The sequence below is a fragment of the Lithobates pipiens genome, unplaced genomic scaffold (genome assembly GCF_037356315.1).
Source record: "Lithobates pipiens isolate NorthernLeopardFrog02 unplaced genomic scaffold, aLitPip1_a1.2 Scaffold_25, whole genome shotgun sequence".
Lineage (NCBI taxonomy): Eukaryota > Metazoa > Chordata > Amphibia > Anura > Ranidae > Lithobates > Lithobates pipiens.
In genome coordinates this window covers 94,073,961-94,101,300 of record NW_027507787.1, presented here as the reverse complement: position 1 = coordinate 94,101,300, position 27,340 = coordinate 94,073,961, and the positions used below count along the sequence as shown (strand labels likewise).

The 27,340-nt window shown below is 45.5% G+C and overlaps 1 protein-coding gene across 1 annotated transcript in view; it reads right to left on the bottom strand.

Moving 5' to 3' along the window:
- Positions 1-26,377, bottom strand: part of LOC143930415 (uncharacterized) — a 98,987-nt gene extending 72,610 nt beyond the window's left edge. The window contains exons 1-2 of the mRNA XM_077454718.1: positions 26,192-26,377; positions 25,831-26,115 (exon numbers count right to left, since the gene is read on the bottom strand). Of these exons, the coding sequence (XP_077310844.1) occupies positions 25,831-26,115; positions 26,192-26,362 (456 nt within the window). The 5' untranslated portion in view covers positions 26,363-26,377. The remainder of the gene's footprint in view (positions 1-25,830; positions 26,116-26,191) is intronic.
- Between the last annotated feature and the right edge of the window lie 963 nt (positions 26,378-27,340).

Sequence of the window (27,340 nt, the reverse complement as noted above, 5' to 3'; positions counted from 1 at the left end):
GAACCGCTGCACCACCAGGTTAAGGACGTGAGCTACACAGGGCACATGGGTCAGTTGTCCCTGTCGGAGGGCGGAGAGGAGGTTGGTGCCATTGTCACAAACCACCATTCCTGGCTTAAGCTGGTGTGGCGTCAACCACCTCTCGGCCTGCCCCTGCAGAGCTGACAAAACATCCGCCCCAGTGTGGCTCCTGTCCCCCAAACAAACCAGCGCAAGCACTGGAAGAGGCCATGGAGGAAGAAGAGGAGGGGGTGGAGGAGAGAGGTGTGTCACAACCAGTAGTAGCATTTTGGAGGCGTGGTGGCGGAACAACCTCCAACACTACTGCACCTTGTCCTGCATCCTTTCCAGCTGCCAGAAGAGTGACCCAATGGGCCGTGAAAGACAGGTAACGTCCCTGTCCATGCCTGCTGGACCATAAGTCAGCGGTAATATGCACCTTGCCGCTGACCGCCCTGTCCAGCGAGGCAAGGACATTGCCTTCCACATGCCGGTAGAGAGCCGGAATCGCCTTCCGTGAGAAAAAGTGGCGTTTGGGGACCTGCCACTGAGGAACTGCACATTGTACAAACTCACGGAAGGGGGCCGAGTCTACCAACTGAAAAGGCAGCAGTTGAAGTGCTAGCAATTTAGCCAAGCTAGTATTCAACCGCTGGGCATGTGGATAGCTGGGAGTGAACTTCTTTCGCCGGTCCAGCAGCTGGGGCAGGGACATTTGCCTTCTATAATCGGACGTGGGTGTACTGCTAGCAGAGTGCCCGGAAGCACTTGGCTGTGACACACCTAATTCTACACCTTCATTCCTCTCAGAGCAGGTTTCAGAGAGGACTGAAGGTCTAGTGGGGTTGGAGATGCCAGCTGATGAGGAGCAAGGAGAGGTCCGCTTTGTTCTTTGGTGTGGGTCTTTGAGGTACGCTTGCCAACGAGCTGCATGGCAGGTCAACATATGTCTGGTCAAGCATGTGGTGCCCAAGCGGCTGATGTTTTGGCCACGCGAGATACGCTTGAGACATATGTTGCAAATAGCAGCAGTGCGATCTGATGCACTCGTCTCAAAAAAGGCCCACACCAAAGAACTTTTAGAATAACGCGCAGAAGCAGCGCCCTGCACAGGCGGAGCTCTGCGGTGTGATTCAGTCGGTGTGCTGCCCCTAAGCTGGCCCCCGAAGGGCATCCTGCCTCGTTGGACATGTGCCTCCTCCTCCTCCTCCTCTCTCCTACCAGGCACCCACGTGGAGTCAGTGCCCTCATCATCCCCTCCCTCTTCATCGCTGTAGCAAACCTGGCAAAATGCTGCAGCTTGTGGAACATGACTGCCAGATTGCTGTCCTTCTTGAGCATCCCCTCTCTCTGCATTCACGCTACTGCCTTCCTCTAGCTGAGTGTCATCATCAGAGCCTACAAAACACTGGGCATCCTCCTGGAGCATGTACCCAACACTGTGCTCAAAGAGTTCAGGAGACTCCTCAGGAGGACGTTGTGGGTCTAGGGAAGGAGTCACTGATGATGACATTGAGAGGAGGGAAGACGATGCGTTGGCAGCTGCTTTGCTAGTACCCTGAGACTGGGTGAGAGAGGATGAGGAGGATGAAGAGGGCTTGGTCATCCACTCTACCAAGTCGTTGGCATGTTGCGGTTCAACATGTCCAGCTGCCGAAAAGAAGGACAAGCGTGTCCCATGGCCACGTGCTGATGACAATGCACCGCGTCCACGACCAGCACTGTTGTCTCTAAACACAGAGCCTGCTTGCCCTCTTTTATCGGCTCGCGCCTGTCTGCCTCTCCTTGCTGGCCTTCCAGACATGGTAATGGCCTGAAGGGAGTTGGGTAAAACAGCAGTTGGGTAGTGTATATTGTGCTGGAGGCACACAACACCCACTAACTCCTGCAGATGCCTTTATTATAGAACACCAGAGATAAAGGGGTATACTGTAATGGAGTCACACAGCACCCACTAAGCCCTGCAGATGGCTCTATTAGAGAACAGCAATAAAGGGTAGATACAGGTGTATATTGTGCTGGAGGCACACAACACCCACTAACTCCTGCAGATGCCTTTATTATAGAAAACCAGAGATAAAGGGGTATACTGTAATGGAGTCACACAACACCCACTAAGCCCTGCAGATGGCTCTATTAGAGAACAGCAATAAAGGGTAGATACAGGTGTATATTGTGCTGGAGGCACAAAACACCCACTAACTCCTGCAGATGCCTTTATTATAGAACACCTGAGATAAAGGGGTATATACAGATGTATACTGTGCTGTGCTGGAGGCACACACAACTTCCAATAACTCCTGCAGATGGCAAGTGGGCTCAAATAGAGAAGAGCTATGTAGGTGGATATAGCGGTGTGTACTGGGTAAAGAGCATGCAGACAGCACGCACAAGCTCCTAACACTACTGACTGCAAGCTCTATTATAAAAGATAGATCACTAGCTATATAGGTGAGGTGAATATAGCGGTGTATACTGCGGTCAGGGCACGCAGACAACAACCACTACAGAAGAGCAAGATCGAAAATTGTCCGATAACGATCGGTGTATACTGTGTTGAAGGTACACAGAACACCCACAAACTGCTTCAGACACCAACACACTACACAAGGCCACCGCGCTGGCGGCCTTATATAGTGTGGGGCGTGTACTACACAGCCTGAGCTATGATTGGCCACAGGCATCCTGCCTGTGGCCAATCATGGCTCTCCTCGCTGCTGGCACTGTGATTGGCCAAGCATGCGGGGTCACAGTGCATGCTTGGCCAATCATGAGCCAGCAATGCACTGCGATGATGCAGTGCATTGTGGGCCGTGAGCGCCACACGAATTTGGCGTGCACGGCCCATAGCGTTCGGAATTCGCCGAACGGGCGAACAGCCGATGTTCGAGTCGAACGTATGTTCGACTCGAACACGAAGCTCATCCCTAGCCACCAGCATCACTGAAGGTGCGTTCCGAAAGAACGCTGGATGCATGACAGGCCAGTAGCTCAATTGCATACTGTGCAAGCTCTGACCCGTGATCCATCCTCCAAGTCTGACCTTGCCCCTAGGTATTCCTGCACCATGTAAATCAGACGCTGGCGATGGTTGCTGGAACCAATCATACCTTGGGGCTGCAGACTAAAAAATTGTCTGAACTCATCGGTCAGACGGCCACCTTCTCCACCGCTCCTTCTGAATGATGCCTCAGCAACACGTTGTCCAGGACCAGGAGTTTGTAACCTCCCAGTCTCTGGGAACGCGTTGCACAGACCTTTCTGCAAGGCCTCCCGGAGATGTCTCATCCTCTGCTCCCTCTGCGATGGCAAGATAAGTTCGGCAACCTTACCCTTGTACAGTGGATCAAGGAGAGTGGCCAGCCAGTAATGGTCCCCCTCCTTGATCCAAAGAATACGAGGATCCTTCCGCAGGCTTTGCAGGATCAGGGAGGCCATGCAGCGTAGGTTAGCTGAGGCATTCGGTCCGGAGTCCTTTGGGTCACTAAGGACAACATGATCCGCAGCTACCTCCTCCCAGCCACGTACAAGTCCACAGGTTTCTTGGGACTGTAAATCATCCCTACAAGACAAGCTGCTGATGCTGAGTGCCAGCCTCCACCTCCATGCTGACACAATCATCCTCCTCCTCCTCCTCTTCCTGTGTGATGGGTGGCACAGCAGGAACACTGTCTGGATAAAGGGGGCCTTGAGAGGCAAGGAAGTCCTCCTCTTCCTGCCTCTGTTCTGCCTCAAGTGCCCTGTCCATTATTCCACACAGCGTATGCTCCAACAGGTGGACAAGAGGTACAGCGTCACTGATGCATGCACTGTCACTGTTCACCATCCTTGTGGCCTCCTCAAACGGTGACAGGACAGTGCATGCATCCCTGATCATGCCCCACTGGCTTGGTGAGAAAAAACCAAGCTCCCCTGACCCTGTCCTGGTGCCGTAATTGCACAGGTACTTAGTGATGGCCCTCTGCTGCATGTGCAGCCGATGCAGCATGGCCAACGTTGAGTTCCACCTGGTGGGCATGTCACATATAAGGCGGTTCTTGGGCAGGTTCAACTCCTTTTGGAGCTCAGCCAGCTGAGCACAGGCATAAAATGATCGTCGAAAATGCACACAGACTTTCCTGGCCTGCTTCAGGACATCCTGTAATCCCAGGGGCCTGCCCAAGAACCACTGCACCACCATTGGTGCCATTGTCGCAAACCACCATTCTTGGCTCAAGCTGGCATGGCGTCAACCACCTCTTGGCCTGCCCCTGCAGAGCTGACAAAATATCTGCCCCAGTGTGGCTCCTGTCCCCCAAACAAACCAGCGCAAGCACGGCATGGCATCGTTTTGCCTGCGTACTTTCGTAGCCCCTGGAACGCCTACGGAGCACCGCTGGTTCTGAGGACAGAGCACTGGAAGAGGCCATGGAGGAAGAAGAAGAGGAGGGGGTGGAGGAGAGAGGTGTGTCACAACCAGTAGTAGCATTTTGGAGGCGTGGTGGCGGAACAACCTCCAACACTACTGCACCTTGTCCTGCATCCTTTCCAGCTGCCAGAAGAGTGACCCAATGGGCCGTGAAAGACAGGTAACATCCCTGTCCATGCCTGCTGGACCATGAGTCAGCGGTAATATGCACCTTACCACTGACCGCCCTTTCCAGCGAGGCAAGGACATTGCCTTCCACATGCCGGTAGAGAGAAAAAGTGTCGTTTGGGGACCTGCCACTGAGGAGCCGCACATTGTACAAACTCACGGAAGGGGGCCGAGTCTACCAACTGAAAAGGCAGCAGTTGAAGTGCTAGCAATTTAGCCAAGCTAGCATTCAACCGCTGGGCATGTGGATGGCTGGGAGTGAACTTCTTTCGATGGTCCAGCAGCTGGGGCAGGGAAATTTGCCTTCTATAATCGGACGTGGGTGTACTGCTAGCAGAGTGCCCGGAAGCACTTGGCTGTGAAACACCTAATTCTACACCTTCATTCCTCTCAGAGCAGGTTTCAGAGAGGACTGAAGGTCTAGTGGGGTTGGAGATCCCAGCTGATGAGGAGCAAGGAGAGGTCCGCTTTGTTCTTTGGTGTGGGTCTTTGAGGTACGCTTACCAACAAGCTGCATGGCAGGTCAACATATGTCTGGTCAAGCATGTGGTGCCCAAGCGGCTGATGTTTTGGCCAAACGAGATACGTTTGAGACATATGTTGCAAATAGCAGCGGTGCGATCTGATGCACTCGTCTCAAAAAAGGCCCACGCCAAAGAACTTTTAGAATAACGCACAGAGGCAGCGCCCTGCACAGGTGGAGCTCTGCGGTGGGATTCAGTTGATGTGCTGCTCCTAAGCTGGCCCCCGGAGGGCATCCTGCCTCATTGGACATGTGCCTCCTCCTCCTCCTCCTCCTCCTCCTCTCTCCTACCAGGCACCCACGTGGAGCCAGTGCCCACATCATCCCCTCCCTCTTCATCGCTTTAGCAAACCTAGTAGTATGCTGCAGCTTGTGGAACATGACTGCCAGATTGCTGTCCTTCTTGAGCATCCCCTCTCTCTGCGCTCACGCTACTGCCTTCCTCTAGCTGAGTATCATCATCAGAGCCTACAAAACACTGGGCATCCTCCTGGAACATGTACCCAACACTGTGCTCAAAGAGTTCAGGGGACTCCTCAGGAGGACGTGGTGGGTCTAGGGAAGGAGTCACTGATGATGACATTGAGACGAGGGAAGACGATGCGTTGGCAGCTGCTTTGCTAGTACCCTGAGCCTGGGAGAGAGGATGAGGAGGATGAAGAGGGCTTGGTCATCCACTCTACCAAGTCTCCGGCATGATGCGGCTCAACACGTCCAGCTGCCGAAAATAAGGACAAGCGTGTCCCATGGCCACGTGCTGATGATGACGATGCACCGCGTCCACGACCAGCACTGTTGTCTCTAGACACAGAGCCTGCTTGCCCTCTTTTGTCGGCTCGTGCCTGTCTGCCTCTCCTTGTTGGCCTTCCAGACATGGTAATGGCCTGAAGGGAGATGGCAAAACCAGCAATTGGGTAGTGTATATTGTGCTGGAGGCACACAACACCCACTAACTCCTGCAGATGCCTTTATTATAGAACAGGAATTAAAGGGTAGATACTGGTGTATAATGTGCTGTGCTGGAGGCACACAACACCAACTAACTCCTGCAGATGGCAGATGGCTCAATTAGAGAAGAGCTATATAGGTGGATAATGGTGTATACTGCGGTCAGGGCACACAGACAACACCCACAATCTCCTACAGCTGACTGAAAGCTCTATTACAGAAGGGCAATATAGCTAGCTATATAGGTGGATATAATTGTGTATAGTGCGGTCAGGGCATGCAGACAACACGCACAATCTCCTACAACTGACTGAAAGCTCTATTACAGAAGAGCAATATAGCAAGCTATATGGGTGGATATAATGGTGTATAGTGCGGTCAGGACACGCAGACAACACGCACAATCTCCTACAACTGACTGCAAGCTCTATTACAGAAGAGCAATATAGCTAGCTATATAGGTGGATATAATGGTGTATAGTGCGGTCAGGACACGCAGACAACACGCACAATCTCCTACAACTGACTGTAAGCTCTATTACAGAAGAGCAATATAGCTAGCTATATAGGTGGATATAATGGTGTATAGTGTGGTCAAGGCACGCAGACAACACGCACAATCTCCAATCATGGCTCTCCTCGCTGCTGGCGCTGTGATTGGCCAAGCATGCGGGGTCACAGTGCATGCTTGGCCAATCATGAGCCAGCAATGCACTGCGATGGCACAGTGCATTGTGGGCCGTGAGCGCCACACGAATTTGGCGCGAACGGGCCATAACGTTCGGTATTCGCCAAACGTGCAAACATAAAATTCAACTAAGTCTTTTTTTGTAATTTTAAATAAATAGATAAAAAAATATTGTTAAAATAGTAATGAAAATAGTACACAGAGTCCAGCTCAAGTTTCTAAAATCTATACAGCAGCACTACTGTCATAATGAATTATAACCAGCTTTCATGTGTTAGAACCACACAAGTAAGTACAGTTGATAGATGGTGAGTAAAGACCCAGAAGACACACAAGTGATGATCCTACTACAGTAAACCTCACAATAGAATCCATGCATCACACTCCCCTTTGAGGTTCACACTCACCAGAGGGATGAACACATCAGGCATATGATATGTTTTAGCAACTGCCAGCCTCAGTATCATGGAGAGGGTCACACTTTATCCTGGGGTCTCCACCGGTACTCAAATAGAAGAAAGGCTCAAATAGAGTGGTACTGTTTTATCTCACATTTTTTGAAGTTTCAAGTCAGTGTATTCCATCAGCCAAACTTCATATAGTTACATAGTTAGTAAGGTTGAATAAAGACACCAGTCCATCCAGTTCAACCTTAGTGAGTGTCTATAATTGTCCCTATCCCTGTACATTGCACACTCACATTGGCCCCTACCCTCAAGGAGCCCACAATCCAAGGTCCCCATTCATATACTAGGGCCATTTTTTTTTTATTTTATTTTTTTAGACAGAAGCCAATTTACCTACCTGCATGTCTTTGGAGTATGGGAGGAAACCCACACAGACACAGGGAGAAAATGCAAACTCCAGGCAGGTAGTGTCATGGTTGAGATTCGAACCAGCAACCCTTTTTACTGCTAGGCGAGAGTGCTAACCACTACACCACTGTGCCGCTTGAGATTATCTAGGCATCAATCAGCATTTACCACGACCCAGGTAGTGATGAGACCCACACTGTAGGAAGGCAGCATCCACCGCTTACTTCCTGGTTTGTCTCTCCCTCATTGTAGAATCCACAGGTAATTTTCACTGTAAGGTCACGCCCTGGCGTGTTTCATCATCACGACTTCCTCTGAGGGTGTGGCCTTATGGTATAGCGTACTGGATCTATATATCAGCCCACTGATATGCAGAGATTAACCCTGTAAGTGCATGCAGCTCACACCAACACAGCACGTCAATACTACAGCATGGACAGCATACTAATATATACCATACATGACACAGATATCCTTTGTATCCGCATACATTGAGCATAGTGTAATTTAATTGCCAATAGATCCATAACAGTCTATCATAATGCAATATTCAATAGGGCAACATCCTCCTAAGGACATATTTTAAATGGACAAAACTGTACCACATACTTTATAATTAATCATACAATAAAAGCAATACATTTAAATAAAATACACTCCTAAAATTCATACCATAATATACTAAAATAATTTATTACTAATAAATATAAAAATAATATTAAGCTATGATTAAAATTAAAGACCGCCTGCAATATAAATGCTTAATATAAAAGCTGTACTAATTATGTAACAGCAATAGATACCATACAATGCAGAGCAGAAGACTAGAGTAATAATCAATAATATGATATAATCAATACAATATAACTACATAATACTAATAATTTAATAGTATAATATTAAAATTACCCAACCATCCTCTTATGTGAAGTCAGTAACATAAGAACATCAATAATCGCTAATAAAGCAATTTATACCTAATGTCACATTTTTTATCGCTTAGGAGTAAGGGTATCAATTTAAAAAATCCAGTACGTCTCACATTTGGAGAGTTCCCTCACTTGGTTTGACCCTCTCCACAATGGCTTTACATGATCAACCTCCTAAAAACACAGACCTGAGGGGTCCTGATTGTGGTGAAGTTTGAAATGTAACAAAAAATTGCGGTCTTTAAATCCAAGTTTAATGTTCTGTAAGTGTTCCGCAATCCGGACCTTCAAGGGTCTTTTAGTGCGGCTCACATTCATAAGCCCACATGGACACTTCAAAGCATACACCACATGCGTGAGGTTACAAATGATGAACTCTTTCACTTCAAATTCTCTCTGGTTCCCAGTTGAGGTAAATTTCACTACGCCTCTCATAGGAACAGCCACTTCCCTACATGCCTTACACTTACGACAGGCATAAAAGCCCTCTTTATCCCAAAAAATGGAGGGTCTGCAAGGCGGGTCTAAAATGTTCTTTACCACCCTATCTCCCACATTAGGGGCCTTTCTGTAAATGAACTTAGGGGCTGTGGGCAGAACAAGTTTCAGAATCTTATATAGGCATAGAACATGCCAATGAGTTTTAAAAATTGACTAGTTCTTTATATTGTGAATGAAATGTTGAAATAAAACTCCATTGCTGGTCTTTCTGTGTCCTAGATGTTGTCCCATTTCTCAAACATTCCTCATGCGGGATAGCTTTTACCTTGCATACAACAATATCCAGTCTTTGGGGATCATATCCCTTCTCCACGAAGCGTTCTTTTAATACCTCAGATTGTACCTTAAAATCCTCTAGTGTTGAGCAATTCCTTTTAACGCGCATCATTTGACCCTTTGGTATGGATACTGACATCCAAAAAAATCTGTTTTTTACTCCACTCGCTAGTTAAAATTATATTATTTTTGTTACTATTAAGATAGTCTAAAAAGTCTATCAGAGAACACTCAGTACCTGCCCAAATAAACATAAGGCTGACAATGTAACGCCTGTAAAATAGCAGCTCATCTCTCTTCTTCTGAAACACAAATTTATCCTCCCACTCAACCATAAATAAATTTGCTGTACTAGGCACAAATTTAGCGCCCATGGCTACACCTTTCTTTTGGGAAAACAACTCATTATTAAACCAAAAATAATTGTGGGAAAGGCAAAAATCAAGGGCATCTCGTAAAAAAAAACTTTCTGGGGGTGGGGTAAGTCCTCTTTGGCTCAAAGCCCAATTCAGGGCCAATATGGCATCGTCATGCTGTAACACCGTGTATAACAACGACACATCAGCAGAGACTAAAAAGATCTCATCATTTTCAGTAGGGCTGTTACTGATTAAAATGTTCCTGTTCAATCAATTGTTTTCTTTTTTAATTGATTAATTTTGATTATAACGCACTTACAGATCCAACTACTTTTAGCTGATCTCCTTGCATTGCAACTCTGTATTAGTCAGTGGTAAATATGGTATACACTATATACAATCACCCGACACTAGTTAGTTTCCACAATCCATGACCTAACTTCTCAGAAAATACTGACACACAAATACTGACGTAAGTAATTTTTTTCCACAGTAGCGTGACAATCCCTCCACCTCTGGTCTAACTAATCACTCTCACTTTATGGCATGGACCCATATGCAAACAGGTGGTCATGCAAATGGGTATCAAAAGGGATAACACGGACCATAAACTTCTCTCACATCTTCTTAGATCTCAGCAAGGACGCCAGGTCATGGGTAGAAATAAAAGATCTACGTGCTCACCAGTTAAGTATAAGTTTTAATTTTTGTGTTCAAACACAAACTACTCACATAAAGATGATAAAAACACAGCATGTAAAGCCGACAATCGTGTTAGTTCCATAGGGCAGCAGCGGGTGACGTCATGCATAGCTGATGATATCGAAGTCCGTGACATCACTGGATCTCCGACAGAACTCCCTGAAGACCCAGAAGCCGGCGGAGAGGTGAGTAGCGATCAAAAGAATTTTGATCAAAAAAAAAAAAAAAAGAATTTTGATCAATCAAAAAAATGAATCGATTAATCGAGGAATTAATCTTTCATTTCCAGTAAACCTCACTTCGAGTAATTGTAACAGATTTTTTGTGTCTCTGAGATACGCTTTTATCACTATAACACTTTTTTGGAGGAAATGGTCCAGGTACTGGCCCATCCATGACGTGACAGACATAATGCCATCTACAATGGGTCTAGCTGGGGGATTTTGGAGGTCTTTGTGTATTTTGGGGAGGGTATAAGGGGGGTTATAAATAATAGGAATGAGAGTGCTACTAGGAGGAACATGCGACTGGTAACCATGTTCAACTAAGGCCTCAAATTCTCTATTTTATTGTGAGGTAGGGTATTTCTCAAATTTTTTATATGTATCACAATCTGATAACATCTCTGTTAATTGTTATAAAATTCTTTAGTCAAGACTACCACTCCCCCACCCTTATTCGCTGGTCAGATGATCATGTCATTCCTTGTTTCAAGCAGTTCTATACCTTCCCGTATATAATATTGGGTTTACACCTTTTTTATGGACCACTTTTTCCAAATCCTTTAACACTAATCCTTTGAAGACTTCCAAATGATGTGCTGATAGATTGGAAGGGTTGAATAATGATTTATTCTTTACCCACTATCCACAGCTATTGAAGCATTACCATTTGAGCTGACTGAGTTTGAATTTCTATTTAAAAAAATTTTTTTAATAGTGAGTTTCCTCATGTATTTATTGGCATCAACAAATACATTAAATTTATTTCTAATTTATTTTCAGACCACATTTCAAACCGAGATGTAAAATATTTGTTTCTTTTGGGGTCAATTGAACATGAGTTAAATTATATATTCCGGATATCCACAGCCTCTACTCTGATCCCCCCCCCCCTCCCTAAAAAATGGCGTGGAGGGTATGTATCATTATCGTTACCATAGTGCCATAAGGGCTCAAACATATTGGCTATGGGTACATGGTAAGAATTGTCATAAACTGGAGGTGGTGGGTTCCTGTTGGTACCCTCTCTTCCTCTCCCCCCCCCCCCTCTCCCCTCTTGTTGCCCCTCTTAGGGTTCAAATACTCAGTTGTTTGATAAATTGGTTTCACACTATCTACATTACTATGCACTGGTCATGGAGGAAAGGGAGTATGTGTTTGAATTCTTTCCACATGGCTATGGCTATCTGCAATTAATTAACTTTTATTGGGATCAATTCTGCCAACAGTAAATGGATTTAGTTTTAAAATCATTCAGATCTCGATGAAATCTTTTAATTTTTCTTATGGGTGTCCCTATCTACTTTGTCTAGTCTTTTTTGCTGCAGTTATTAAAATCAATGATTTGCTCGGATTTCTTAATGGGGTCCAGCTGCGATTGCAGTTGGTTGATTTTAATCTCTTATTTATTCATTTTCGCTCTTTTTCTTTGCAGGCTTAATTCCTCCAATTTCAAACACACCACACCATTAAAAAATCCCAGCCACTCTGCCATGGACATGTGGTAACCGCTGATTGATAATCTCATATGAAGTTTGACTCATGGAAATGTATGGAATTTACTGACTTGAAACTATAATACAATAAACGTGAGATAAAACATTATCACACTATTTGAGCTTTCTTCTATTTGAGTACTGGTGAAGACCCCAGGATAAAGTCTGACCCTCTACATGATACTGAGGCTGACAGTTGCTAAAACATATCAATGCCTGACGTGTTTGTCTCTCTGGTGAGTGTGAACCCCAAAGGGGAGTGTGACGCACGGATTCTGGTGTGAAGTGACTGTTGTTTACTGTAGTAGGATCATCACTTGTGTGTCTTCTGGGACTTTACTCACCATCTATCAACTGTACTTACTTGGGTGGTTCTAACACATGAAAGCTGGTCACAATTCATTATGACAGTAGCGCTGCTGTGTATTATTTTCATTACTATTTTAACAATATTGTTATGCATGGCATTTAAGCGGCAGCTAATGGTATTTTACATATAACGTTAAATATGTATTTTGAACTTATCTGTGTACTCTGTACAATTTAAGAAATCTGATACTTAATTAGCGCCAAGATGGGAAGTGGAAGTAGGTCTGGGTTTCACTATAGTTTTACAAAGTAAAAAAAATTTTCACAGTGTGATGCAGTACAATGGATTGGACGGTTTCTACACAAGGCACACCAGCTCATGCCTGTTATACAGAGCATAATGTGAGCAGGGTGCCATGAACTAACCCCTAGTGATTAGTGGATAGTTTTAGGGGTTAGGCAACATTTATTGGTACTGGTTGAATGAGGGGGTAAAGTAGATAATTGCAAGAGACCCCTGATTTATTCCAGTTGTGTATTCATTCGATTAAAAAAAAAAACTTAATATGTATTTCTAAATAGCACATCAGTGTTTTAGCCTCCTGTACCCTCTTGCACAAATGAAAAACACATTTCTTGTGAATGCTGTCCTGTGTAAATGGATAGGAAACATTGGTAGTTATAACCTCTACATCTTATTCTCATTTTTGGTTTATGAAATATCGAAATTAAGGAAAGTATATATTCTATTGCCACTTTCACATGATTGGCCCACTTGGATCCGCCTGTTTTTGACTTCTATGGGCAGACGGATGTCAGCAGAGATGTGTCCGCTGACACCCACCTGCCATCCAATCCGACAAGATCCGCTCAAAACAGACAGATGGCGATACGTTCGCCATCCGTCCAGCATTAGCGGCTGGAAACGATTTGGAATACACAGATGCATTCAATCCCTAGTGCCGGGTCTGACACCTTATGAAATGTGCGTGCATTTTTTATTGTTTTAATAAATCCTTTTAAAAAAACGTTATTACACTATTGGAGCCTCCATCCATTTTACCAATTTGTGGGTCGTGGCACAAGTTCTGGAGAGGAAACTGTGTAGTTCAAGCAGCTTTTTGGATCAAAGCATCTATTGCTTAAAAGGAGCAGCTGCTGGTTTATAATCTTACCAGCCATTCTATTTGGTGAGTTTGTTTGGTATGACTCGTGGAGGATCAAACTGGCTGTCATATTCACAAAATGTATCGACATACAAGATATCTGGTGATTGAGTGTCACCATTTTTCTGCATTGATGAACTTTATGAACTTTATGATTATCACTAAATTTTCATATTTTTTCATATTTTCATGTTTTTTAATTTTTTGATCACTATGGACTTGTTATATAATTACACTATGAAATTTACTGCATATGTTATAGATTGGTAACTATTGTGAGCACAATTTGCACTTTATTTTGCACTGTATTGCATTACCGCATTTAGGATTCTTTTTAGGTTTCATTTATGGTTATCAGAAAAAGAATATCCCTGTCACGATCGTCCTGGCGTCTCGTTTGCGCACGAGAGACTTACCCACAGAAGCTTGTTGTCAAAGACCCGTCGTGCTCCGTTAACGCGCGCTAGAGCGATCGGACGCACTCGCGTCGGCTTGAACGAATGCACGCGTGCACGTGGGGGCACGAACGGGCGCACGTCCACTCGCGCACGCTGACTCGTCGTGCGACCGTTTGGCGCCCTATAGTCTTCTTAAGGCACTTGCTCCCTTCCATCCGTGCTGTCCAGTCTACAGCGTGCTCGGAGATTCTGCTATCCTATACCCGTATCTGTTACCTTGGTTCCTGTTACCCGGCTTGACCTTGACCCTGATCCGTTGCTGCCTGCCTACGACCTCCTGCTTGTCTGACTACGTCTCTGCCTCATCCCTCTTGTACCACGTTGACCGCTACCTGCTGACCCGGCCTGTACCCGACTCTGCTGTTTCTACCTACCTGTTGGATATCCTGTGACTGCTGTATCCGCTGACGTCCGTCTGCCAGCCAGTCTACCACTTGTGCCTGCCTACACCAGCCTATTGTCTTCAGCTCCATCTACTCGCTGTTGGTGTCCTGCTGCCCATCCGGACCAGCATCTACCTGCCAGGCACTTGTGCCCCCTGAACTTTTGAGCTTCTGTTACCACCTCCAGGGGTTCTTCAGCCAGGGGCTACGAGGGGCCGCTTCCTGCATTCCGGGCTCGCCTACTAGGTACGTGACAGTACTGGACAGCCATGTCCGAGCCTGCGCAGGGAGCCTCCCCCATGGACGAGCTTTGCCGCCATTTGGCCGGTCTTACCCAGGCAGTAAAGAGTCTACAGGAAGGCTACGGCAGACTGGAAGAGCAAGTCCAAGCGCTATCTGCTTCTCCGCCCGTTGCTCCAGGGGGCCACGCCCCGCCTTCAGTGGTGATGATGCCACCTGAACCCAGAGTACCAACCCCAGAGCGGTTCACGGGTGACCGGAACAAGTTTAGAGCCTTCCGTAACTCTTGCGAGCTCTACTTCGCCCTGCAACCAAGGACTTTCTCCCTCGAGGCGACCAAGGTGGGGTTCGTTATCTCCCTCCTAACGAACGAACCTCAAGCCTGGGCACATCGCCTACTGGAGCGCAAGGACCCATCCTTAGACACCTTAGACACCTTTTTTATGGCAATGTCTAGACTCTATGAGGACCCCCAACTCGCTGCAACCGCAGAAGCAGCCCTACACGTTCTGCAGCAAGGTCGCAGGCCTGTGGAGGACTACGTGTCGGAGTTCCGTCGTTGGAGCGCTGACACGGACTGGAATAACGCAGCCCTGCGATATCAGTTCCGCATGGGCCTGTCCGAGCCTTTGAAGGATGAGTTGGCACGTGTTGGCATTCCCGAAACCCTGGAGGCCCTGATAGACATTTCCGTTCAAATTGATAGGCGCTTGAGGGAACGCCGCCAAGAACGTTCTTCTACAGTTGCACGCCCTGTCTGGATGTTGCCACGGGTGCCTAGCTCCGCCCACCCAGCTCCTTCAGTTCCTGCCACAGCCACGCTGGATCCCCCGGAACCGATGCAGTTAGGGCTACTCCGTCCATCACTGACCCCAGAGGAACGCCAACGACGCCGGGTCAACAACCTCTGTATGTACTGTGGAGAATCAGGGCACTTTGTTCGCTCCTGCCCAGCCAAGATACGTAAGTGCCTTCTTGTTCCACCTGTTCCTTCGTCAGTGCTGTCTGAAAACTCCTCTCACCTGGCTGTTCCTGTTCTTTTGCAGCTCCCAGGAAGGACTATTTCAACCCACGCAGTTATTGATTTGGGGGCATGCAGTGGTTTTATGGACGTGTCCTTTGCCCTGAAGAACAAGATTCCCCTTAGACCGAGAGAGAAGGGACTCTCGGTATACCTGGCCGATGGGTCCGCTCTAGAATCAGGACCGGTGACTCAGGAGACTAGTCCCCTCTCTGCTGTCATCGCCGGGACTCACCAAGAATTCCTGTGCCTAGACGTCATCAAATCTCCTCTGTTCCCCATCATTCTAGGCATGCCTTGGTTGAAGGCACATAATCCACTTATCAACTGGGCCACCGGAAAAATTGAATTCCCTTCGGACTACTGCCTCCAGCATTGTTACCCAGCAATTAACGGGGACTCTCCGGCCCTCCTCTGTTTGGAAGCAGATGATGACACCCGACAAGCTGTGCCTAGAGAATACCACGACTTCCTAGACGTGTTCAGTAAAAAAGGGGCTGAAACCCTACCACCTCATAGGCCCTACGACTGCCCTATCGAACTACTCCCGGGGGCAGAGATTCCCTTTGGAAGAATTTTTCCTCTGTCTGAATCTGAACTCAGTACTCTGAAATCCTACTTGGACGAAAATCTTGAAAAGGGATTTATCCGACCCTCTACTTCCCCGGCTGGTGCGGGGATTTTCTTTGTGGAAAAGAAAGACCACTCTCTACGCCCATGCGTGGACTATCGGGCGTTGAACAAAATCACCATCAAGAACCGTTACCCTCTGCCATTGGTTCCCGAACTTTTTCAGAGACTAGGTTCCACTAAAATATTCTCTAAGCTGGATCTTCGGGGGGCTTACAACCTCGTCCGTATTAGGAAAGGTGACGAGTGGAAGACTGCCTTTCGTACCCGCTTCGGGCACTTTGAATACCTGGTGATGCCGTTCGGGCTGTGTAACGCTCCTGCCACGTTCCAGCATTTTGTCAACGACATTTTTAGAGATTACCTTGACCTGTTTGTAATTGTCTACCTTGATGACATTTTGATTTTCTCCCCCTCTCTAGCGGATCACCGGGTACACGTTAAGAAGGTCCTGACCCGTCTCCGTCTTCACGGTCTATACGCTAAGCCCGAGAAATGTGTTTTCGAACAACCGAGCATCCAGTTCCTCGGCCTGATTATCTCGGTGAGGGGAATTGAGATGGATCCCCAGAAGATCTCCGCAATTCAGGACTGGCCTGCCCCTTCCGATAAAAAAGGAGTTCAGCGATTTGTGGGATTCGCGAACTTCTACCGCAAGTTCATTAAGGGTTTCTCTGCAATTATCGCTCCCATCACCGGACTAACGAAGCAGTCTCAGAAGTTTCATTGGACCCCCGAAGCACAAGAGGCCTTCAAAACCTTAAAAGATTTGTTTATATCCGCTTCTGTCCTGAAACATCCCAATCCCGCTCTACCATACATCCTCGAGGTCGACGCTTCGGAGATTGCAGTAGGAGCGATACTCTCCCAGAGGCAGGGGGCCAAGTCCTTACTCCACCCAGTTGCCTTTTTTTTCCCGCAAGTTGTCGGAGGCAGAAAGAAACTACGACGTCGGGGATCGTGAGTTACTGGCAATAAAATCCGCACTCGAAGAGTGGCGCTATCTGCTGGAGGGAGCCACCCACCCGATCCTGGTCTATACGGACCACAAAAATTTGGAGTACCTTAAAACCGCAAAGAGATTGAGGCCCCGTCAAGCCAGGTGGGCACTCTTCTTCTCCAGATTTTCATTTCACATCACCTACCGTCCCGGATCCAAGAATACCAAACCAGATGCTCTCTCCCGCATGTACAACCAATCGGAGAGCTCGCCATCCACAGATACTATCCTCTCTACGGGGAACTTCCTTCTGCTCCAGGGGGATGTGGTATCCCAAATTAAGCAGGCTTCCATAGGCCTAACGCCTCCACCCGGTATCCCGTTGTCCTCCAGCAATGACCTTCTGTGGCATGAGAACCAGATCTTTGTTCCCCAAGAAGTTCGGACCCCAGTTCTGGCCGCCTGTCATGATCACCCACTGGCCGGCCACTTTGGGGTATTCAAGACTCTGGAACTACTCCAACGCACATTCTGGTGGCCTCGCATGAAGGACGACTGCAAGAGGTACGTGGAAACCTGTGTCATCTGCACCCGGAGCAAAGGCAGCAAGTCAAGAGCCTGGGGTCTGCTAAAACCGCTGCCTGTTCCTGATAGACCATGGAGGATGATCTCCATGGATTTCATCGTTGAACTTCCCCCTTCAGAGAACTATTCTACAATTTTCGTTATAGTCGATAGACTTACCAAAATGGCTCACTTCCTGCCCATGAAGGGCACTCCCTCAGCTACAGAGACAGCCAACACCTTTATCAAAGAAATCGTAAGACTCCACGGCATTCCCGTTAACATCACATCCGATAGGGGGGTGCAGTTCACCTCGAGATTTTGGAGAGCGCTCTGCGGAGCCTTAAAGATCTTTGTCTGTCCTCAGCCTACCATCCACAGACCAACGGCCAGACTGAGAGGACGAACCAGACTCTGGAGCAGTACCTCCGTTGTTTCTCCTCCTTCTCCCAAGATGACTGGGTCTCTCTCCTGCCGATGGCCGAATTCGCCTACAACAACACGGTCCACTCTGCCACCAAACAGTCCCCCTTCTACGCGAACTTCGGCTTCCACCCAGTGTTCTTGCCTGGCACCTTCCCTGAATGTTCGGTACCAGCAGTACAGGACCGTCTTAACTTCCTTGAATCAAACAACAAACTTCTACAAGAGACCCTGACCAAGTCCCAAGAGCACAACAAAGAAGTTTTTGACAGGAAAAGGAGGGGGGAGCTGGATCTCAAGATTGGGGATCAGGTCTGGTTGTCTACCTTGAACCTTAGACTGTCCTGCCCCTCTAAGAAGTTGGGTCCGAAATTTGTGGGCCCCTTTCCGATCAAAAGGAAACTGAATAACGTGGCTTTCGAACTTAAGCTTCCAGAGTCCTTCCGGATCCATCCAGTCTTCCACGTGTCACTACTCAAACCCGCAGTCCCGGACCCCTTCGTTGACAGGATGACCGGCCCTCCAGAACCCGTGATGGTCAATGGAGAGATTGAATTTGAGATTGAATCCATACTGGATTGCAGGAGAAGGCGAAACCAGACTCAATTTTTGGTCAAGTGGAAGGGGTACGGCCCGGAGGAGAATTCTTGGGAGCCAGAATCTAATATTCACGCTAAAAGACTCATCCGTGCCTTTAAGAACTCCCATCCGAGTAAGATGGCTCGGTTGGGCATCCGGAGGCTGCCCTTTGGGGGGGGGGGCAGTGTCACGATCGTCCTGGCGTCTCGTTTGCGCACGAGAGACTTACCCACAGAAGCTTGTTGTCAAAGACCCGTCGTGCTCCGTTAACGCGCGCTAGAGCGATCGGACGCACTCGCGTCGGCTTGAACGAACGCACGCGTGCACGTGGGGGCACGAACGGGCGCACGTCCACTCGCGCACGCTGACTCGTCGTGTGACCGTTTGGCGCCCTATAGTCTTCTTAAGGCACTTGCTCCCTTCCATCCATGCTGTCCAGTCTACAGCGTGCTCGGAGATTCTGCTATCCTATACCCGTATCTGTTACCTTGGTTCCTGTTACCCGGCTTGACCTTGACCCTGATCCGTTGCTGCCTGCCTACGACCTCCTGCTTGTCTGACTACGCCTCTGCCTCATCCCTCTTGTACCACGTTGACCGCTACCTGCTGACCCGGCCTGTACCCGACTCTGCTGTTTCTACCTACCTGTTGGATATCCTGTGGCTGCTGTATCCGCTGACGTCCGTCTGCCAGCCAGTCTACCACTTGTGCCTGCCTACACCAGCCTATTGTCTTCAGCTCCATCTACTCGCTGTTGGTGTCCTGCTGCCCATCCGGACCAGCATCTACCTGCCAGGCACTTGTGCCCCCTGAACTTTTGAGCTTCTGTTACCACCTCCAGGGGTTCTTCAGCCAGGGGCTACGAGGGGCCGCTTCCTGCATTCCGGGCTCGCCTACTAGGTACGTGACAATCCCCTATGGTGGGGTTTTTTAGGCAGCAATATAATATCTATAGTATAGTAAAAGGTATATATTTGTACACAGTAAAGATTTAACTACTGAAAAAACAGAATATTGGGAGAGTTTATTATTTTGTAATATTTATTAATAAAAAGGAGGATTAAATAACTGACATATTAGTCAAGAATTGAACTCCACTTGGCAATAAAAACATAGTGTAGATGCACATATATAGACAGAAAATAGATGTATCACATGAACACTGTACACCTGTAAATACAATGAAGAAATTACACTGACGCATTTCGACCCTCACAGGGGTCTTCCTCAGAAGATTTTGTCTATTATGGAAGAAAAAACAACTATAAATGAATATATAAAAAAAGAGTTGTTCATCATATTACATTAAGAACAATTTGCTGTAGGCAAACATCACAATGTTGTATAATTACCAATTAATGTGCATCACAAGCAGTGAGACTATGGTCCACAGTGGAGATACTCCTTGAGAGACACACGTGGTCTAAGTTACTTTTCTCCCGCCCTGCAAAGATGTACCAAAGATCGTACAGTTGGCCTTTGTCGCTGTAACCAACCCAGAGGAGGGAAGGAAGGGAAACGGAGTCCAGAGGTATGACTTACGAGGGATCACATGCACGAATCCACCTCCAATGTAATACACGGAGGGGGATACAGGCATCAACAGTCGAAGGCCAGATGGGGTACCCCTGTAGCAGAACAGGACGCAAAGAAGCTGATTAGAAATTACCATCTCCAAAGATAAGGGGAGCCCCCTACTAATAGTGAGTAAAGAGGCATAGGATGATTAAAGGCTGACAAAAAGTGTGTTAGGGAGAGATAGTATACCCATGAAGACCATAAATCCAATACCATACCAGTGAGTGATGTAAGAAGGAAACGTGAAAGACTTGATGCCATACCACAAGTGGTGAAAAAGTGATAAGTGAAAAGAAAAACATTGTAGTGTGGATGTGAAAATACTAAAGCAACATGCTAAGGCAAAACACAGAGAGAAAAAAGATTTACCTATATGTGTATTTTGGATGGAGAATTCTATAAAAGATGGGCCAAAACAGATGTACTGATAAAAAAGTGAAATAATATGATCCAAGGCTCAAGGGTCCAGAAGACACTCACCCTGCGCTCTTATATGGCCCAATAGGGCACAGGGGACATGAGTCTGTGAATAAATATAAAGGCAAAAGTGAGCCTAGTGATCTAGAGTAGATCAAAAGTGCCTAGTAAAGTCAAAGAAGTAACTTACCCCAGTACACAGCAGACAGTCAGCAAAAATAATCTCCTGAATAGGGAGGGATAAGTTGCCCTCCCTTAGGACAGAGTATATATAGTATCTGAACAATAATAGCCCAGCTGCATCCATTACCAACTGCCACAGATGGGCTCCACCCAGTACTCCGCCTGCCGATCCATCCTGCATGGTCGCCAACATGGCCGACCGCATGTGGTCCCCCCGGCGTTCCGGAAGTGCCATTCCGGAAATGACGAAATGGATACAGCTCCGTCGCACTAGCGTGACGTCAGCATGTCGTGCGCACTCGCTGAGATCGCACGTGCGCACTAGGATGCCGCGCCCGGAGTTGTTCCGGAATGCCTCCGGCCGGGCATCATCTCCCAGAGAGGCGGGCGGTACCTACCCGTTTGAACCATGGGAGCCTAGGGGAGGAGCACGCGCGCGCTCGGACCCATCCCCTCACCCGGCCGGGAAGTCACGCCAAATTAATCCGCCCTATAATAAACAGCGGCAATATAGGTCAGAGGTGCCATCTAGAGGCAGGGAGAGAGAAGACATACATAATCGCCATATGTGTCAAATTACATAAAGATTTATAAAAACTCACCCAATTATTGATATTAATTACAGGTATTATATACATATATATGAAAACCGCATCAATTGTACATATATTGAAAGAATGACAAAATGGTTATAAAAAATTGATTTCTTTGAAACACAAATTGACAATAAGTCAGTTGACATAGTATACTATAGGTCATATGTCCAGTATCAAAATCTTCTGAGGAAGACCCCTGTGAGGGTCGAAACGCATCAGTGTAATTTCTTCATTGTATATACAGGTGTACAGTGTTCATGTGATACATCTATTTTCTGTCTATATATGTGCATCTACACTATGTTTTTATTGCCAAGTGGAGTTCAATTCTTGACTAATATGTCAGTTATTTAATCCTCCTTTTTATTAATAAATATTACAAAATAATAAACTCACCCAATATTCTGTTTTTTCAGTAGTTAAATCTTTACTGTGTACAAATATATACCTTTTACTATATTATAGATATTATATTGCTGCCTAAAAAACCCACCATAGGGGATATTCTTTTTCTTTTTTCCATTGAAATCAGGGTTGAACAGCACTCTCTAATTCCTTGGTGTTGTGTTACTTTTTCTCAGTTTTTTGTCATTTATGGTTATCTTCTTCACTATAGGGTTAGAGGGGTGACGTATAGGATTTTTGGATCAGCACTCCTGTGGCCACATCCGTATTAGCTGATAATAACTCATAAAACAGAAAAAAGGGCAAAAAACAGCCCTGAGTCAAATATGGTTATATTTTATTGATAACAATTCATTGTGAAAACAGAGCAAAATAATAAAGAGTTACAAACATATAACACACATAAAACATGAATAAATAGTGCAGAAAGAGTATGTGCACCGTACAAGTAACATTAAGCCCCTGTGCATCCCACAGGGGGCTCACTGTTGCTCATACAGTGCACAGACATTTTCTGCACCATCTATTCATGTTTTATGTGTAGCAAAGTCTCACTTATGCTTGTAGTTCTTCAGCCCCTTGAGCTACAGGTCTCTCACTGGACACTAGGATTCACTGACTCTGAATCCCTGGAGCTCCTAATAGCTTTGCAGTGGTATCTCCCTCAAACATCACCCACGCTTCCCTGCTGGGTCTGTAGCTTGGAACTCCAGATACTTCTCAAGCTTCACCCCTGCTAACCTGCTTGGTACCTGGCTTTACTCACAAGGCTGCTCCGCAAGTGTCACCTCCACTAGCGGGGTCCCTGACTTGATCACTGCCTGAAGTTTCACGATTCTCCATTGTGCCCATTCGGTGAGAAAACTTCTCCGGTACTTGCTTAATTTACTTACTGTGGTCCCTGGTAAAGGTGGTTAATCCCTTAAAGGGGACAGCTTTCCTTTTACCTCCGACCACGACTGGTTCTCCAGCCAGCAGAACCGTAATTTATGGTTGGACTGCAAGCCGCAATCCCAACCCTGCGCTGCCCTCTTACTTCTGGATAGGCCCTCAGACAGCCTGGCAGCCAGATGCCCCCAGAATAGGCCCAATCTCCAGCCTAGCATCCTGGGACATACGACACTAGTCCACCCAGACAGCCATCCAGGTGGCACAGAACATAGATCACCTGACCTCACCCGAATATATAGGTTCTCCCAGCAGGCCAAGGGATTCAAGAAAACCCCCGCTCATTGGCTGAGATACCCCATATACCCATAACCTGTCCTTGGGTGGCCCTTCTCATATCTAGTACCACCAAGTGCCCGGCCATCTAGTGGTAGAAGACAAAAATACAACAAGACCAAACAGGGAGAAATCAGTGGATCTCTAGCAATTGACCAGGGTAACTACTCCTCGCAAGTAAATTTGTGAGGTGCTCCCTGAATAAACCCCAGGGCACTACATATGTGTGTCATATGTTTTGAACTCTTTATTCTTTTGCTCTTTTTGCACAATGAATTGTTATCACTAAAATATAATTTTTTATCCATTATCGTCAATGTGCCTCTAAAGTCCGACTCAGGCCTGTTTTTTGCCCTTTTTATCTGTTTCACGAGTTAATATCCTGCATTTTTATTATATCCTCTATATCTCAGTTCCCAATAATAACCTTTGGTGCTGTGTTTTATCCTTTTTTTAAATAAGAAATACTGCCTAATGTTTTTATATTTACAATTTTTGAGCCAAATATATGACCGGTTTACAGGACTAATACTATCTGCTTCAGTGAAGAGAGCCTATTATTTAAATAATTCAATAACTAAAGCTCAGATTACACATAAATCCTTGCTTTGAGCTTTGTTTTTTAATTGAAAAATTCATGTCTCCCACTTAGAAAAAAAAAAAATTGCTCCAAATCTGGGACTGTATGGCCCATGAATCAATCGAATCCTTTCTGGTGGAAGCTAACTATAGACTTTTATAACCCTGGTACATGGTTCCCTAGGGGTTGACTAGATGTCATACTGACATATCAGACCAATGTTTTAGAGGCTGTAATATACTAGGCACCCACAAACATTTATGGTGGGAATACCCAAATAATTGCAAGGGATTTTGTACCAGAGCTTAGTGAATGAGGTAAACTCTGGTGACTACCATCATCCAATCATCCATGCGCAAGCAAAAATGCTGTTTGTTTTTTTGTTTTTTTGTTTTTTTCCTTAAATGTGATTGGGTATTCATTCCAAAGTGAAACCTTCCCACATTCGCTAAGCTCTAAGGAAAACTCCTTTGCAAAGTACAACCTCCTTTCCCAGGTGCCCTTTTCCACTTCACATACAGTATATTACTTTCTCTGCTTTTCTTCTACCTCTCACTCTTCTGTTGCTCCAAGAGCTATACTCATTGGTACATTCTGGTACTTAACAAGATGACAGCGACCTGAGAGTATGGTCATCCCGATGCCTAATTAATGTATCATTTATATTGATGACCAGGCAAGTGTAGATCCATTGTGATTCTGAGTAATGAAGCTGTTCAGTTGTGATCATACCTTAGGTTAATTCCAGGCATCTTACAGTATGTGTGATTAATCATTGTTATGTAGCGTGCAAAAAATTAATAAAAATGTATTGAAACAAAACCCACATATCAAAGTTCTAATTGATCTACCTCTTTTATTGGTGCCATATATGCTGTACTACCTATTGACATTTTGTGTACCATCAGTCAATTTTTAAGTCGTCTTGCAATTTTGAGTTAAGTTAAAGGACACTACCATGGAAAATATTGTTTTCTAATAATTGTACAGAATAGGGAATGTGTGGAGGAGCTGTATCTATTTTTTCCTTATTATGGTCAGGAATAAATAACTTAATAATATATATTTTAGTTAGGATAATACAATATATTTTATATTATTTCTTGAATCTCCTTTTCAGCCAGCAGATGGTGCTGGAGTTTCAACATCTACTTTGCTAACAAAAAAAATCTGTTTCTAGAGCTGAAACTTACTGTAAAGGAAGTTTTTAAGTTCTGTATATAATTATATTCTATTTTGTATGCATTGCACACTGTCCTCACTGTGCACACGGCACTAATAATGTTTTCATTACATGTTTGCATTCTTTCAAGTCCTGATTAGAATCAGTCCGCCTATGTTAAGCCCCTTGTTACTATAAACGCACAATTGTAATATTAATGCGATACCTACGTAATCATGTGTATAAAAACCTTCAATTGTGATATGATAAAGCAGAACAGTTATTTAAAAAGATGCGGAGTGTATCTTTTGTGTTTGTTCCCTACTGCAGTAGTTATTATTAATTTGGAACCATTAATCAATATGAGGCTAGGAGTTACCTATCTATAAAATTCCATGTCAGTACAAAGTCCAATTAATACACCATAGTAAATGAGTCAAGGACTCTCACCCCCCTTGACTCAGAGGACAGTATCCATATCAAATCTAAATCAGAGAGAGTATGAAAGTAAACCAATCCTGCTCAGATCCCCTACAACCACTAGGCTTGAGTGCCCACCTAAGATTGCTTGCCAGCATTTTAGCACTATTTTGGCTTTGTCTCAATGCAAAAAGCATCAATTAGCATGGCTATTGGTTAGAAACTGATACAAGGGGCCATTCTCTTTACTGCAACTAGACTTTACCCTGTTTTGTAATGATAGATGTTTCCTCCTGTACTATCTGCTGGTGAAATGAGGGAATCACAATGTGCCCAACAGAAAGCAGTCATTTTCAATGTAACTCAAAAAAGACCACTGTGCTAAGCACTGTATAAAACAGCGACGCCAACTACTCATTACAAGACAGATGCAGAAATAATTTCTTAGGGAAGTGGGATTTACATGTAAACTACGAACCATCTTTGCTCTAAATAAATATGTGTAATTTAATACTTACGCCGAGAGCTTTGGGCTTGGCCTTTAAAAAGGTCTGGTAAAAGGCTGAAGACTCTGTAATTTGAGGTATGACAGCAGAAAAGCTCCACTGGGGGGCAACAGTAGGCACTTTCCACATCTGCGGAGCCGGGGGGACTTCATACCCCATAGGAACTGTATGTACATTAAACTCTGCAGGATTGTTGTACACATTAGGTTGTGGAGCATCCATAGGTACTTCATTTGGTAAAGCTTCATAGCTGGGCAGATTAGCTTCACTGGTCAAAGAGGGCATCTTGAAGAGGTACTGAAAGAAATAACAGAAAAAACATTAAGAATAATAAATCAAAAATTCCTCACCAAGATTAACGTGTAAAAATCACCTGCGTAGTTTTGTCTAAACAGTAAGCCAGGATTACCCATCGATCACATGGCCCATTTGTTATTTTCTTCCTTGATCTCATTAAAATTACACTTTTCTCCCTCAGGGATTCATTATAAGGCACAAGAGAGCATCTCTGTGGTTGTGATGTAGTCACGCTCTTAGGTTTCATAGAAACAGAAAACTTTGTTACACTGATCATCCATTCATCTTGTATGATGTTGGGAAAATAGACAGGGATACCAAGTGGCCTATACCTATGTTACCTATACATAACAAAACAAATTCCCAATTGTTAGGGAAGTGCTACAGGAGCTTCCAATCAAGTTCTTGGATATGTGATGTTCTAAAAACAACCTTAAAAGGATTAACAGTATTTTCTGCAAAAATGTAAAATTGCTGGACAAGCCATTTTTTTAATTTAGTGGAATTTAAAATATACTTTCCATTTCAATCTGTAGTTCTTTTAATTTTCAAATAATTCAATATAATTTTGTTAGACATCTGTGCTAAGATATAAATAACATTTTAGGCCCCATTCCCCCACATCCCCGGCACCTTTCCTTTTTATGTAGCAAAAGGGGGAAATACTGCGCTAAACCAAATCAAAGTGAAATAAAAAAAATAGCAGCTAACACTCAAACAAAGTCCAAGTCAAAATACCAAAATATTATATAGCTCTAAAAAACTGTGACCTAGTGAAAGGAAACATCCAAAAAGTCAATCTCAGTGTGCTGAGATCGATATATGTGACTCAAAACAACCTATAAACAAAGTATTTGTGTAAGGCCCCTTTCACACATGCAGACGATATGTCCGTATTTCATCCATCCGTTTGCGGATGAAATACGGGCATACATTCATCCCTATGGGATAGCAGGTGTCTGCGGATGAACATCCGCAGACACCCGATTTCATCCGCCTCCGCTACTGTCCGATTCTGCAGACGGAGGAAAATCCTATTTTTCTATCCGTCTGCAGAGTGGATCGGATGAACACGGACAGACGGTCCATGCGCATCCGATCCCCATAGAGGAGAGCGGAGAGCTGACAGGGCGGTCCCTGCACAGTGTGCGGAGACTGCCCTGTCCGCAGCCAGCTCAGCAGGGACAACGGATCAATCCCCGCTGAGCGAGCGGATCATCACGGG